Source organism: Streptopelia decaocto, assembly GCF_964273445.1.
Source record: "Streptopelia decaocto genome assembly, chromosome: Z".
Lineage (NCBI taxonomy): Eukaryota > Metazoa > Chordata > Aves > Columbiformes > Columbidae > Streptopelia > Streptopelia decaocto.
In genome coordinates this window covers 37159785-37176290 of record NC_138657.1, presented here as the reverse complement: position 1 = coordinate 37176290, position 16506 = coordinate 37159785, and the positions used below count along the sequence as shown (strand labels likewise).

At 38.3% G+C, this 16506-nt stretch overlaps 1 protein-coding gene across 1 annotated transcript in view; it reads left to right on the top strand.

Annotated features, from left to right (window-relative positions):
* The window catches only part of MEGF10 (multiple EGF like domains 10), a gene marked incomplete at its 5' end in the record, with an annotated part of 80867 nt that overhangs the window by 21277 nt on the left and 43084 nt on the right, over positions 1 to 16506 (top strand). The window contains 4 exons of the mRNA XM_082075093.1: positions 10376 to 10622; positions 11199 to 11319; positions 13181 to 13317; positions 15947 to 16159. Of these exons, the coding sequence (XP_081931219.1) occupies positions 10376 to 10622; positions 11199 to 11319; positions 13181 to 13317; positions 15947 to 16159 (718 nt within the window). The remainder of the gene's footprint in view (positions 1 to 10375; positions 10623 to 11198; positions 11320 to 13180; positions 13318 to 15946; positions 16160 to 16506) is intronic.

Genomic DNA, 16506 nt, shown 5'->3' with positions numbered 1-16506 from the left:
CACAGTAGTCAGGTCAATGGCAAATGAGTGGGCAGAAGACATATTGAACCTATCCTTTGGAGTGAGCAGATCAGCACAACCAGTGCATTGTGAGCACCAGTTCGAAGAAGTGTTTGTGAACTTCAGGAGTATAAGTTGATGGGTTCTGGGCTGGGGACAAAGACAAGATTTAGGAAAAAAGAACACAGTGGTAAAGATAGGTGTGTTTGTAGATTACAAATGTAAACAAAAGGATTTTATCGAGAAACAAACAAAGCAGCCCAAGCTTTCCTTCACAAACTGGATTATTGTTTATATAATATTTTTAACTTACATGTGTCAAATTGGATTGTTATATATTATAAGAACACTTTTGACTACCGATTGTAAATAAAGCAGTCTTCTGTAAAAGTTGCTACATGTAATGATAGTTGCCTGTCTACATGCTTAGAGATGGTCAAACAATATTTTAAATTTGTAGATTAAGTTTTCTGCCTGTTTTCTGCTCACAGTCTTGCCACAGTATTTGCTGTAATATGTAATATATGGAGCTGATTGTCAGTTTTGAATGCATGTGCAATATAGATACACATGCAGGCTAACATGGAACCCCACTAAGCAGTCAGGACATTCACTTTGTTTTTCTTCTCATGCCTAGTAGTCCACAAATAATTCCTTCCAAATCAATAGGACACTTTCTGAATAAGCTGTAGCAGAGGCAAAAGGCCAAAATCAATACTAAACGAACTTGTCTGAAAAGCCTTCGTGATCCCACAGCTGGCCTGAGTAGTAGAGCAAAAAGGGAACAATGTCGTCGTGGTTTGTGACAAGTATATTAGGATTGTTTGTTCAAATATGAATAGGCATTTTCTATTTTTATTATATTTAAGTGATCTGAGATTTGTTTGAATCACTGGTTTTTAATTTGTAATTTGATTCTGTTGGTGATTAATAGAGTTTCATTTGGACTGTAGTTTGAGGGCATAGGGATAGAAAAAGTGGCACTAAGGCGTAATTTGGCTCCAGGGTTTTATAAAGCATGAGAAGAGAACTGGCTTTTTCCTTAATACATTAAGCCGAGTGTTTAAAGCTGGCATCTCAGGGAAACATCTTATCTTTAAATGCACTTGTTAAGGAAACTTTTAAGGTACAGTAGCTCTGCTACTGTCAGATTTCCTTTCCTGTCCTGGGTATTTGTAAAGTTCGCAAATTCCACGAAAATCTCACTGTTTTCTTCATGGGACTTGGCAAAGGCAGAATATGGCAGAAACTGGATCCCTTGGCATAGCCTGTGTGAGACGCTCACGTGAGTTACAAGCACTGCCAGTTACTCAGTGGAGCTTGTAATTTCCATTAACCCTGCAGAGGTGGGTGCGTGACTGTTTTCCACAGACACCCTTGCACGCCAAGTGAGACAGCCCCCTTGGTGTGGGGAACCAGATAAGGTCCTGGGGAACATCTTGTAGCCTCTGATGGCACAGCTTGTGAATCTTGAACTGAGATTCTTTGACCAAGGCATTTCTTCCCTTTTTGTTTGTTGAAAGCATTTTGACTAACCGAGCTTGCAAGAAGAGACGCTTAGAGAGCAAGCTCATCCTTAAGTCTTCCAAGCCATTCAGCTAGCTGTAGAAATAGGTTCTGGCTTTAACCACATGCTTGCAGCAGAAAGGCTTGATTCACAGAACTGAGAAACTGCTAAACACACAAGTGAAACTGCAGAGTATGCTGACAGGGAGCTATTTGCTTTTATGGAAAATGTAGAGAAATAGCTCATTCAAGTAACGCAGAGCTGCCCCCCGCCTCAGCTCCCAAATGTCTGCATGCACAAATACATCCTGTTAACAACAGTGACAGCAAGTTTAACCCTTTCTTATTACATATGTCTTCCCCATAATTTCCATTACCCTTAGTTCTTCTGTATTTTTTACTTCTGTAATTCCCCTGACTTCTCCTCAGTTTTGCCAGTTTTTCTCCTTTAACAAGGCTGAATATTTATGGGTTAAGAAACTAACTCACCAGCAACTTAGATCAGGTGCAAATAGGGAAAACAGGTGTTGATGGAAGTTGCCATCACCTTTGTTGTCTACAGAGACACTACAGGCGTCACTGTAGTATCAAAATTCTCAGGACTACATAGCAGCCATGCCTTTCTAGAGTCCAGTACAACAACATATTTGAAATGATATTATTATTGTTTTTAATATGACTTCTGTTCTATAAAGCATTTTGATCTTGAAGTTTTATGAAATTGAATAGATTTTATGGACAAACCAGTATTTTGCTGAATTGCAAGTCCAATATTTAAGCAAAAGAAGAAACAAGAATATGTTTTCCACAAAGCTGACTTATTAAATTTACTTATGTTGAGATTTACTGAAGGAAGACATTGAAGTACATAGTTTTATTGATTTAAAAACATTTTCTGGATCAGAGATGCTTTTCATTTCTGCTTTTCACCATATCTTAAACTTGGTATTATTGTGGTGTTTACCTAAGTTGATTTCTTGTATATTTTTTTTCCTAGTGACAGTGCAAAAGTGTTTTTAGTATTGGTTTAGTTTCAAACAACATTAGATATTGGCAGACTTATGTATTGTCGGTGTCTCACTTCGCAGGATCTGAAGGACAACATTTGTTCCTAATTTAAAAATTAAGATGGCCTTCAAGGCATTGCAGAAAATAAAAAAGGCTAATTTATGGTCCTACAAGGAGATCTGTGCAAAATCAGAATCATGGCATGACAACAGTCCATTTTATACAATACAATCAGATTCTTATAATTTTGTAACTCTTCCTGTAGTAGTGATTATTTTAACAGGTTAACAGTAGTGAGATAAAATGAACACGAAGAGCCATCTGTGTGTGTTTGCCTTAGCATTTATCTGACCTTGTGTTCTGATGTCCAAAACACTTTAAAGAGTCTTCTGAAATTTATGGCATGTGAAAGGCATATAATTCCAGCCTTTTATAGGATCTGAAAAACACATTTTCATTGTTCTTCCACTTCACGGATCAAAAGACTTTTACAAAGTAAAAAAAGAAAAATCCCTAAATTAAATCAAAGCTTAGCATTTTGAATAAAAATCCTTTCTTATAGCCAAAACAAAAAGTAAGAATGAAAAATATGCCACAGGGTAAAAAGCCTACGATATAACAAATTAAATCAGATAGAAACAAAAGGCTCAAAGAAAATCCAGAGTTAATAGAAAATGCATTCTGAAAAAAAGAAACGCTGCTATGCATTTCTGTGGCTGGGATGTTGGTAAACTAAGTCTTTTACTAAAAGTCATTGATATTTTATAATTAATATGAGTGATTCTCTAAAGGAAAAAGATTTATTTTCTGATATGCATGTGCTTATGTTTTTGTGACATCCTGAGGTGACTAGAATGGAGTGTATAAAAACTATGTGGAGAATAATCTCATGTTTTTATTAAATAGGACTTGGAATGTTTTCTAAGGGATGTTTTTATTCTACTTTTCAGAATAGCTGGCTTTGTCTTCTGCCTCTTTGGACTAATCTCTGAAATATCTCTTTGCCATGTTCCACATTAACTGTCTTGCTGTCCAGGCTGACATACAGGTTGATGTAACTATGGGCTTAATATATCTTGTAGAATTTTAAACACACTTGAGTATTTATAGATTTTTTGGAATCAATGGGAATTTACTTTCATTTGTTCAAAACCGAGTTGGGAGAATTATTATTTGTTTCCTATCCTGCAGCAGTGTCCTAAGGGAAATGAACACCATCAATTTAGATCTGCAGCTAACCAAATCATAATAGCAGAGAGCAGTTTCAAGAATAATGTCTACATTTTCCAAGAAGGATGATGTGGATTTAGATCAGTGACAAAATTTATATTTTTGTCATGGTTTTTGCTTAGTGAATCAATGATTGTTGTTCTGAACACAAGCACACTCAGAAAAGATCATTAAGAATAGCATCCACATGATTATGAATTTTGTGTCCTTAACAGTAATTAAGAATCCATCCAGTATTATCCAAGTTCAGTTTTGCATACACCAAAGGTACATTATGCCTTAATGTAATATATGTCCTGTTTGACTGTTGTCACGGTATATGAAATACTTTCTTCCCTGTCAAGGACATCAATCCAGTTTTCTGATAAAATTTTGATCTAAAACATTGTGTGTGCCATGTCTTTCCAAGCCTTCATACTTTAATTATGGCACTCTCTCCGGGAAAAAACAGTAAATGCATTTCAAGGTATGCAAAATATCCTACACATGAGTTAGAATTAAATTTCCCTTCTGTTGACACTTGGAAGTTAGATGGGCATCTGTTGTTGACAGAGAAAAGGGAGGATTTGTCCTGGGTGTTTCCTTACTGAGGTCATCAGAAAAATAGTTGAGGTGAGTGGCTTCTCTCACCTACGAATTTAAATGCCCCCTTCATAAAAGGTTATTCTGTTTTATTGCAAAATTCTTGCTGAGATTCGTCGGATTCCACTTACTACCAGTTAGATACCTGAAGTATTAGTTCCACTAATATATATTGAAGTTAAGGCAAGCATGTTTCTTGCTTCTGGAACAGAGGGAAGAGTCATTCTTCCAAACACTAAACTGTGGACAGCCTTGGAGAATTTTTTGATAGTAAGATTGTCAGTTGGCTACTCCTTTGGAGATAAATAAAAGTTTTCTCAATATTGGCCTATTTTATTTACAATGGCTCTGGTTGGTTATTAGTGATGGATATTTCCTGATAATACAAGTCACTTTTGGGCCCTCCTAGAAATGTTAGTCATTTCTTATTTACATTCTCTGCTCAAAAAGACTAGAATAGTTCTTAAACAGGGCATGTTACAATCTGTCTACTTTTAGCTGTAGGGGATGGTCCTTCTTGCTCGTGGCAGTCTCTGCTGGGGATCTGTGGACTCCTCCTGCAAGTACAGAACAGAAGGTGTCCTCTGCCCTGGAAAATCTGTGGTTGAAGGAAAAGAAAAGAGATAACACAAAGCTGGAAACTCATAGGAAATGAGGAAGAAAGCAAACGCTCATAAATTACCATGGCAGGTAGTGGTTTTGTCATGCTTGCCACATTGACTTTTTGTGGACTTGACAGGAAGGAGGAGTTATAACGTAGGCAATGGAGGAGGACAACATGGCAGTTTTATGGCTTGGATTATGGAGAGATGTGCCAAGTTGTAGAGGCAACTTGAAGAGAAATGAGGAAGATGATAGTCTGAAAATGCAACAAAGGGGCTAATGTCATGGGCAATGTGGATGTGGGGGGTTGATATTTGCATACTGGACAAGAAATGATAGATGAGGACTAGACCATAAAGGCCATGAAAGTAAGGGCAAGGCAATAGAGATCTGAGAGTCAGAAAAGGATGCAAAGGAAGACACAAAGATTTAGACTTGTCCTTGATGTGACAACCTATAGAGGAAGAAATGTCAGTCAAATATGATGTTGAAGTTATGGGAAACTTCAGTTTGTTTTACATGCTGGAGAAAGGAAAATCAGCTTTCAAGTACTAAAGGCTGTGGCTCCTTGAACCTGTCTGAAGAAATTATGTTGGAATTTTGAGGAGACAGAGAGAGGAAATCTATCTATTTGCCACTGTTTGCTTATTTTGAATTTGTGCTTCACAGTATTGCATTCCAAGTAATGGAGTGTTCACTCTCTTTCTGCTGTCTGTTGTAGGGAATTTTGTTTTCAGTGTTTTTAAAAGACCATAAAAACACATTAGCCAAATGCTGTGGTAAGAATCTCCTCTGTTTTGGTGAAAATGGTGCATATATTCAGAAAAACACAGCAGTATGTTGCAAAAAGACGTGTGAGCCAGAATAAAGTCTCATTCTGTTGTCTTGGTGCTACATATAGGACAGCTACAAAAAATGATAGCAAGAAAAGTGAACTGTGATTCTTCACTTTCATCTTCCCATTAGCAAAAAAAGAGAGAGAAGAACGATTTTTTAAAAAGAATTGCAATAAACATTGCCTGGCTTGAAGATGATATTACGAAGGAAATTTTAGCATGCTTAAAAGATAGTTGCAAGTCAGAGTTTCTAAGGAGAATTTTCTTCTGAAATGTTCTTTTGCTTGATTTGATAGCTTTATTTTTTTCTCATTATAGGCCATTCTTTAGAGGAGTACAGAATCATAGGTGATCAAGGTGCGTTTGTCAGCAATAAACTTGTACTCATTTACATTCTTCTTTTTGTTGACTTTTAAAGAAGTCAACGACAACAAAAAAAAGGCAGAAAAAACCCTTACAAGTATGTGACCACACTTAATGTAAAATGTCTTTGTTTATAAGGAGCAGTAAAGGAGTTACCAAATTCTTCGTTTGTTCTTCACATTTTTATAAAAATTCATACCTTGCACTCTAAAATAGTAGCGCTCCCTCCACCACAATTTGCAAATCACCAGCTGCTCACAGAAGCCATGAGCATAAAACCACATCTAGCCCAGCATAATAACGATCTCCATTAAAGCTATTGTACTAGGAAATACAGAATTTTAATATTCCAAGATGCTACAAAAGTCCCCAAAATGGTAGCAGTTTGCATCACAGATACTATTTCTTCTTGAAGTTGTTTTTTTCACTGTTGAATCCTTGAGCTTCCCTGTGTTTCTGGAGTCATCGTTTGGCACTCAGTTTCGGTGAGCATTTCTTTATTATGGTAGGCCTGTATTGTATTAGAGTGTCATACCTTACTTGCTCATTTTAATGAGGATTAATACAATGCAGTGTCCTCATTCCCAAAGGCAAACTTCTGCTTTCACTGAGTAGTCTTTTGAGAGAAAAGTTCTCTGTCCTGTGTTTGTAGTGTCGTGTGATGTGCACAGCACTCATTGCAGTGACAAACAAGATATTCCCAGATGAACAGAATATAGAAAAACGACAATAAGATGTGGCATTAATGCCATGGTGTTTGTTAAACATTTACTTTGATTTTTAAATTTTTTTACCCTACAGGGTAAGGTGAAGGCAGAAAGGACGCTGTGAGCCTGCTATAACAGGTGACAGGGAGCAGTACAGCTAGCTGTTTTTTTCTGTTTAAAACAGACAAACCTGAGGATGAAAATATGTATGTGAAAAGGGGAAGGAGAAATGACTATTGTAAGGAAGGAGCTCTGCTTAAAACAGAACAGCATTAGGCCAGTTCTGTATCATCAACACATAAAATAAACTCTGGTTCACTAATTGGGTTTTGTATTTCTTCAGGATTCAAACTGTTTCCAGGAGTTATTTGGGCTGAGATGCATCATTGTCCTTGTGTTGAAACCCTTCTGAACATGGGACTCTCGTCTATACACTTTGGTTCCCTTTCACATATACCCTGTGCTGAGACAGATGATTTATGGCTCCAAATCTGTTCAGAAGCCAGTAGCTGACAGTTCTGTGTGTGCGTGCATGTGGTGTTTGTATATATGCGTGTGCCTGTGACCTTGGTGCAGTCAGGACAATCAGAGTAGCTATTCTGATTAAACTCCAGCTGACAGTCTGTAACCTGACGATAGTCATTAACTCAAAGACTATTCCATTCCACCAGATTAGCAGCTGTGTGATTTCCAGCCTGTGTTTCTTAGTGTCTGAATACTAGGAAGCAGCAGAAATAGTCTGCTGTAATAGTTGGTAAATTTAGCCTCCAAAACTAATTAAAAATAAACCAAACTCGCCACAGGAAACATTTCTACCCTTGGGCCTCTTCTTTCTTAATAGTAAACTGAGCATCAGTTTCTGACAAATCACTTTAATTTTCTATGAGGAACATTATTGATTATCAGTCAGGGGACATAGAGGTAAAATATGGGATTTATCCATCTCATTCAAAGTTATTATTTATTCCTATTAATCCTGCAAATTTCTCCACAGTTCTGCCCATAACTCACAGATAGATGCTAGACTGGTGGCAGACCTTGTGTAAAGGACTATTGTGCAGATGTGCTGTGATGGGGCCACTGTTGTCCTTCTCGACATGCTTCACCATTGTCCTGTAGTGAAAAATTGAATAGTCGATATTTTTTTACCCACCTGGCCATTGCCAGGAGAATGGTTATGAGACTGGAAATCCTATTAGCAACCATATGATGGTTTTTATTTTAGCGATTTCCTGCAAACATAATGAGAACATCACACCAGGAAACTAATAAATTACTATGTACTGTGCAGTACATGCTCTTACAGTAAAATAGTCAAGAAAGGTTCAAGTTCGCAGTCGTAGCACGTTAACCTTGGATATCAGTAAATCTCCAGGAGGCATCTGGATGCACCCTAGGGAGGCAAACTGGGGACGGGCTTGTAAAAAAGAGAGCAGAGGGAGTATGAGGCCTCCACTGCTTCACTAGTGAAGCAGTTCCTAGCAAGGTAGCCTTGGTGCCTGTGTGTTTGAGGCAGTGGCAGATGTGTGGTACTAGGTGTTTCTGGTCTGTGTGGCTCTGAGACTCCTCATGCTGGGTCTTCAAGCAACTACATGAATGTTGTTGCATTGCACCATACATCCCATGTCCATATATTGGTGAAAGAACACAAGCTCACACTTACCAACCAAGAATAACCCTTCTCTTGCCTTTTATGCCTTTGTATCTAGGATGTGTTCAGGCCACATTAATCCTTGACTGAGCTCTGCACTGAAAGTCATGGTCTGACAATCAGTCTGAGTTCTTCTGTTTATCAGACATGCCAGGATAGGGGGTTTAATTTTTTTTTTTTTTTTTAAGTTTTAATTATTCCATGAGGAATGGCTGAAATTGAAATTGTCTGTTTCGTCTGGAAGCAGGAGGAAGACTTGTTATCTGAATCCAGATTAACGTGTTAAACAGAAAAAATGTAGAGTTGTCCACTCAGTCAAGACCATAGATGTGATTGTCTCAGATGTCTCACCACCCATACACATATTTTTATATATATCCCAAAATAGTTCGTTTCCTGACAACAATTTGAGGACTGGTTAAGCATGAGGATTACACTTTCTATTCCATGCAGACACATTGAAAAGAACCGTATAGCAGTTCTCAATGAATGTGTGTTATCATGGGGAAAGGCAACTTGTGAGATGCTGTGTGCTGAAGACAGCAGTGTGTTGTAGTATAGTCCAGAACAAAACCAACACATCTTCGAAGAGAGAGGCCAATGAGATGGGCAGTTGTCCTGTCAGTATTGCTGGGTGTTTATAGTACATACAGTACATTCTGTTGCTCTGTATTTTATTGTATGTAGGTGCTCACAATATCTCCATGATGGATGCATGTTCTAGTGACCTCCCAAGGGAAAAAAAAAAGAAAAATCTTAAGGAGTAGATTCTTTAAAAGGCCCTAATCCCTTTTTATTTTTGTAGCTTGAGTGAACAGCTCCTATAGCTGAATAATTCCTACCCTGAGGAGGATTCTTGAATTACTTTGCATTAGTCTAGGAAAGTGTGCCTGTTCTCTGCCTGGCTTTTTTTGCCCTAGGAGAAGGCTGGGAGAACAATGGTTGTCAGTCTCCAAGAGGAGAGCCCAGGCTTCCAGTTGCTGCAGTTGAGGCTTTCCCATTGTACTGCAGTTATCAACAAAACATAAAAATAAAATCAGATCATTTGACCGTATGATTAGCACATTCCTGTTGAACTCAAGGTGACCTTAATCTTCTGGCTCTTTACAGAGCTCCCATGTTTCTCACTTAAAAAAAATTCCTTCCTTAACATTAAGGTTTTTCTTTTGGTGCTGAAATAACCTCTGAGTGGTTTGCTTACAGGGTTTTAATGGGTTGCATTAGGGCAGACAAGAAAAGATGCATTTGAGTGATCATGAAGACACGTTGGGTAACTAAATTGTTAACATCCAGATGAAATTTAACCACAAAATCAGTAATTTCTATTGCTTGAAAAAATGCTTCTGGTGTTTTCTCTTGCCCTATCAGTATATTTCAAGATTGAAAAGGAAATATTTGCCATTATGGAAATAGGTAGGAACTTCTGGACTTGAAAAAAAATCACAATCTTATGTTGAGTAAGCTTTGGAACTTCCTTGTGGGATTCAGACAGTTGTTTATGGATTTAGACTACTCTTTTTTACCTTTTTTTTAGGTTACTAACACTTGTCTGTGTAAATGTAAGCTCACTGCAAACATAACAGTTATTTAGCAGTGGAGAGCCATAATGAAGAGTTTTGACAGTGAAGAGTCTCAAACTTGCATTTACTTCGCAGCTTCACATTTTAGAGTGTTTGCTTTTATGCTTAAGAAATCAATTTTATTGTGTGTGTAAATTATATTCTGCCCACCTGCGAAGGTCCTCGAAGACCAAGGTGAACTGAGGATGTACTACATAACTATTTCCATTTTATAACTTTTTTTTTTCCACAGTTGACTCATAGTATCTCCAGTGCTGTAACATGAGCTGTTAATAAAACTGCGGTAATTTTTTCCTTCTACTCCCTCAGCATGTGACAGTGACCACTGGGGACCTCACTGCAGCAGCCGCTGCCAGTGCAAAAACGGAGCCTTGTGCAACCCCATCACTGGAGCCTGCCACTGTGCATCAGGTTTCAAAGGCTGGCGCTGCGAGGAACGCTGTGATCAAGGGACATACGGAAATGATTGCCATCAAAAATGCCAGTGCCAAAATGGAGCTACCTGCAACTATGTGACTGGAGAGTGCAGATGCCCCCCTGGATACACGGGTGCCTTGTAAGCATTGAATGTATTATTTATAGGAGAGAGATACAGGTTTTAAATCATGCTAACAAGAGAAACTAAGGTTAGATTAACTTTTAACACTGCTGTTGGTCTGACTGATATATAATACAGGGAGGCAGGGCTGGTGGCTAAGAAGCAGCTGGGCAAAGTGTGTGTAGCTGAGACAAAGCCCTCTGGATCTGGACTACCGAGTGAAAACCATAAATAGTACGCAGGAGCTTCTTTATGACCACCGTGAAAACAGTTTGGCTACAAGTTTGCAAAAATTTGGCTTTGTCATTACAGAACAGATTTTGAACTTTGTCAGTAACAATGAGTGAGCACCAACTAGTGTAGAAAGAAATATCTTTAAGAGGAGATAATGCCTAGTTTGCCAGGTCTGCTTCCTCAGATTTGTTGGATGGTTGCGACACAATAATCAGCGTGTGTCTCTTTATGTTGAACTGCTTTCTACTTCATGCTTTTGGCCAGAAAGTTAACAATAGCATTAAAAATAAAGAGGTGGCTGGAGACTGGAGTGTGTGCCGAATTAACGGTTGTCTCTGTTGTCCACCACCACCTCCTCAGCTGCGAGGACCTCTGTCCCCCCGGGAAGCATGGCCCACAGTGCGAGGAGAGGTGCCCCTGCCAGAATGGAGGCGTCTGTCACCACGTCACCGGGGAGTGTGCCTGCCCGCCAGGATGGATGGTAAAAACACTTTCTGAAATTGACACATCCCCATAAAACTTCCATATTTGTAGATTTCGGGCAGCCTCAGAGAAGTGTAGCAAATGGGAATAGCAAATGCAGACTGCCTGTAGCCAGGATTACTGGGAAGCGTATTTTAGCATAAGGAACTGGAATAAAATACTTGCAAAACCATCTGTTACTGAAAATCCTTCAGTTCTGTGCTGTCTTTTTAACCGTAACAAATTCTGGGGAGCAAAAGACATGAATGGTACTGTGACGAGGCAGCATCCTTTAGATCTTGTCTGAAAGTCAGTCATTTCTAGATATAATTTGATATTATAGGGAAGTGATACCATTCTATATTTTAGTGGTGGGTTTTATGCCTGTTGTCGTACGTATAGCACGCATGGCGAAAACCCCAAAACTTTAGATACTGTGTTAAATATTGTTGATGGAAATGAGGCATCAGAACTTTGACATTAACTTTAGACTTTTTATCCTTTTGTCAGTGGGTAGGGAGAGAAGAATTGACCTTGGAGCTGCAAGTAGCTTCCCCTGCTACCAGACTTCCAACTCTGAGTTGGCAAATAATGGATTTGTACGGTGATCAAAAGTCTGGAAGGTGTTCAAAGCCCAAATAGTTTATTTAAATACATTTGGAGATGATATTTATTAATAGTTTTTTAAAATAATGTTTTCTATGAAATTGTCCATTTTGGGTGAAAACCCACATTTACTGAACTTTTAAGTAACTCATGATAATGGAGCTGTTATATTGAGATAACCTGTGGCAAAGGTCAGTTTTTTGCCAACCAGAGAACATTGCCATAAATTATCATCTCTGTTTGTGTGTTTGAACAGCACCACTCACCTAACAACTTGGATTATGGCCATTTTTACTCTTTATTCCACTTCATGTTAGAAGAATGAAATAATTGGTCATACAATACAAATGTCTGCATAAATTCTTATCTCCCTTTATCTGGCAAAATACAGCTAATGAAAAATGAGATAGAACATGAAACAGCGATGGGAACTTTATAATAATGTGTGTCTTAACTAAGAAATTACTGTTTAGCTCTTTGAATAATTTTCCATTCCAAGTAGTTATTTCAGCATAACTCTTTGTTATTTTCAATTATTTGAAACACATTTTTGTCAATATAACTTTTTTGGCTTTTCCTGTAGGGAAAATTTAAAGTAGCCAGGTATGAATTCTGCAGTATCTTATGTTAACTGAAATACCTGCTTCTTTTTTTTTTTTTTTTTCCCTGATGAAATGCCTGTAAATATGTTTTTCTTGAAATAGCTTCATAAAAGTCTTAAGGTCTAATGCTCCCATCCCTGCACACGTGTAATTAAGGATGTAAATAGTAGTGCAGAAATTCAAATCCCGTTGAAGGGAAGCAGACATCCTACCTAAGCTTTTAAGATGCTGCTTTCAGGGAAACTGCAAACAGCTTTTCCTTTCACCAGAAAAAAACAACTTATCATAAAGTAGTATGGGGAATTACAGCAATTACTGATTTCTGCACCACTACTTACTGGGGGGCATTTCCAAATATCTTTATATATACTACTCCTGATAAATAAATTGAGAAGGGCTTGATATCAATTAGTCTTAAATGTCTTAGTGTTTTCACTGTTGCTTAGAGATGGTGTTTTTCATTAACTTTGGCTTCAAAAATAGAAATCCTAGAAGATTATTCCTCCAGTGCTGAAACATACCCCATTTTTAAAGCCTGGCATTTCCAACGTCAGCATTAGACAAGTGACACGAGATCTCCTTGATCTACCTTCATTACAAACCTTTCTTCCTTTTTCATTCAAGCTGTGATAAACCCAATCTAATATTAAGATTCTTTTTCTGCACATGCAGGGCATGGTCTGTGGTCAGCCTTGTCCTGAGGGTCGTTATGGGAAAAACTGTTCCCAGGAGTGCCAGTGCCACAACGGAGGGACTTGTGACTCAGCAATAGGTCAATGCCACTGCAGCCCAGGTTACACAGGGGAACGGTAAGAAAAACTTATTTTTGCCAGACTGCTGAAGCTGCACAGGGTGGGCTACGGCACAGGAAGTGGAGAATCTGGTAGGAAGAAGAATGAAAATGTCTGTGGTATGATCAAAAGACTGTTATTAAATGTTTGCCGTATCAGTTAGCTGAGGAGTCACAAGTTAAAAGTGCCTATGTGATTATCCTTCTGTGAGGAACCGCTTGGCTTCAGGGTTTTCCTGCTGTGGTGTGTGCTCTGGCAGCGTCTTGTGGGTCTTCACTTGAGTGGCTTGCAGAATGACGCAGTTTGGGGTATGGTGAAGCGATGAGGAGGGAAGCTCTTGGGTTTGTGCAGACATTTGGCAGTCACAGTAGCAAGGAAGGCTCATTCGGTTCTTCTTCAAAATGAGGAAGCTGGAGAGTTGTCTTCTAAAGTATTTCATTCAAATGAAGATGTGAAACTTCTCTATTTTCTGACTTGATTGTTAAAAATCATCTTTGGTAGACTGGAAAGATAATATAGCAAGGCATCATTTTTGAAGGCAGTGGAAAGTGATGAAAGAAGTATTTTCCTGCATGTATTTTTAACAGCTCACAACTCATTTGCTGAAGCCAGCAGCAGCTTAATCACTGGGGTCAGTCCAGGGGATCTCTGCCAACAATAGTAGGTATTGTAACCATATGCACTTCCCACGCGAGTGTTCACAGGACATGAAGAGAGCTGTGCCAGACATAAAGAAAAAAAATAAATGGAAAAGAAACATTTAGTCCAGAACCATTAGGATGCCAAAATTAAATTTGTGTCTGTGAAGAAGCAGTGCAAAAGGTGATAGATGCATTTAAAGAAACACAGAGAAGTCAGCAGGGAAATCAAAGGAATATCCAGATGAGAGAGAGTCTATGCACTGCATGACACCAATGTTTCTAAATGCAATTAATATTTTGTCTGGGAATTTAAATCTGATTTTAATCTGAAATGCCTTGCAGGCTGCAGCATTTTGATCACTTTTGCAAGTCTGAGCTCCATCTTTTCCTGCAAAACAGGCTGTATTTGTAATTATTTTGTTTTTCATGGTACTCCAAGGGCAGGAATGGGTCAGAAGTAAGATTGTAGACCTGGTTCTTATTTCATGTTAATGGACTGGCAAGGAGGGAGGTTGTTAGAAGAAATGTGTGGGCATTGTCCAAGCTGGCATGAACATAGCAGCAGCAAAAGGGACATTTTTAAAAAGTGCTAAGCTATTCTCCACTCTGTGTAACTTCAACAGTATTTATCTGAGATTTTGGCATTGTGGTGACTCCCGGAACTTGGTCATACAGCAAGAAAAACAGGACTCCTAGAGCATGTAGCAGTTTCTAAGTGAGCTGAATTAACACGAGGGAATCTAGTTTAAACTACCTTTATCATTGTTCTGCCTAATACTTTTTGATTAATACCTGTCCTCACCACAAAGTGGAAAAGGGTCTTTCAGAAGCTGATGAAAGTGCAATGAAACAGCCCCAACAAATTTTGCAAAGTTAAATTTTGTCTGCTCTCATACATAAAATCAAACCTTTTAAGTGCACTTAGTGCTGGAGTCTTTAGTAAAGCTGTAGTAGTACTGACATTTTCAGTTACAAAACACAGAGAAGTTAAAGCTGAAAACATCAAACTCATTATGTATCTCTTAAATACATCGCCAAGTGAAGTTGCTATCTGGAAACTCATTAGTAAATGAGTTGCAAGTTTTACAAACAGGATACCGAAAATTGACTATTAGTAGTCAGGCCAGACAGCTAAACATACAGTCTGATCTTTAGGTTAAATTAATGTATTTCATATGTAAAACACTACGGAAATAAGCTTAAAGTAGCTGTGTTCTAAAAGCTTTGTGAATGAGAAAGGAAAATTTTAGTGAAGTGCCTTTATTAGGATATATTTTCCTTAGGCAGTAACAAAAATCACTGGTACTCTCCCATATGGGTTAATTTTCAGTTTCATCTATTAGAAAAGTAAAAAGAAAAGAAGGGGTGTGGGCTCCTGAATCTTTTTCCACCTCATCCTAAGAATTTTTGAAATGAAAAATCAACAACAACAAAGGTTTAGAATGAAGTTACGAAAAGAAAGGTATTTTGGAAACGTCATATGTTTGGAAACACAATTAGAAAATACTCTTCTCAGAGGCTGCCGAGTGTGATTGCCAGGGAGTTTCCTGGCCTGAGTGTCTGCAGAGGTGCGGGTGTCTGCTGCCTCTTCACGTTATTCCTAAGTGGAGAATCTAGATCGCTTTAAAAAGCTACAGATGCATGGCTTTTGAAACAAAATACTTGAAAAATTATTCCTTGATACTTCAAATCTGATTTAAGAGGGTCTGGTTTTGTTCTGATTCCTGAATGTGAAGTACAGTTGTCTGGGTATGCATGTTGTCTCTCTTGTTGGAGAGAAGGGAGACCTTTTCCAAAGGAATTTGCAGAGCCGATGTTTTTAAGCCTGTCTAGCTGAGCAGCAGAAGAAGCCAGAGAGACAGCCACTTTTAAATATGAAGATATATAAATTCCTGCTCTACTTAAGAGGCATTTTAGGCCCATATGAGAGATTCATCTTAAACCTTATTTCCCTTAAATCTCCAAAAGCCATCGTTTATGAAAAATACTTTTTGTTTTTCTCACAGATGCCAAGATGAGTGTCCAGTGGGGACTTACGGAGTGCAGTGTGCTGAGACCTGCAAGTGTATGAATGGTGGGAAATGTTACCATATTAGTGGTGCCTGCCTCTGTGAACCAGGATACACCGGAGAGCACTGTGAAACAAGGCTTTGCCCTGAGGGAATTTATGGTCTCAAGTGTGATAAAAAGTGCCCCTGCCACATGCCCAATACCTGGAGGTAGGCTTTACACCGTTAATCTTGTTTTCTTTTCCTACATAGAACACAGAAATCTGAATATCATCTGAAAAGAAATATTTCCTAATGTTTCTAGTATTTTCATGCAAACCGAAGCAGCTAAAGACTTCTAAGACTATTTGGTATTCTCTAACCATTTAAGAAAGAAAATATAACCACAAAAGAGCTTCTGAATTTTGTTGCTTGCGGCTATAATTGATCTTAATACACGGTATTTGGTCTCTGACCCATGAAATAGATGTTAAGCCAAGGTGTGACATTTGTCTATATTTACCACATGAATAAATCATTATATTGTTCACTGTATAAAGTCAGCATACATCATACGT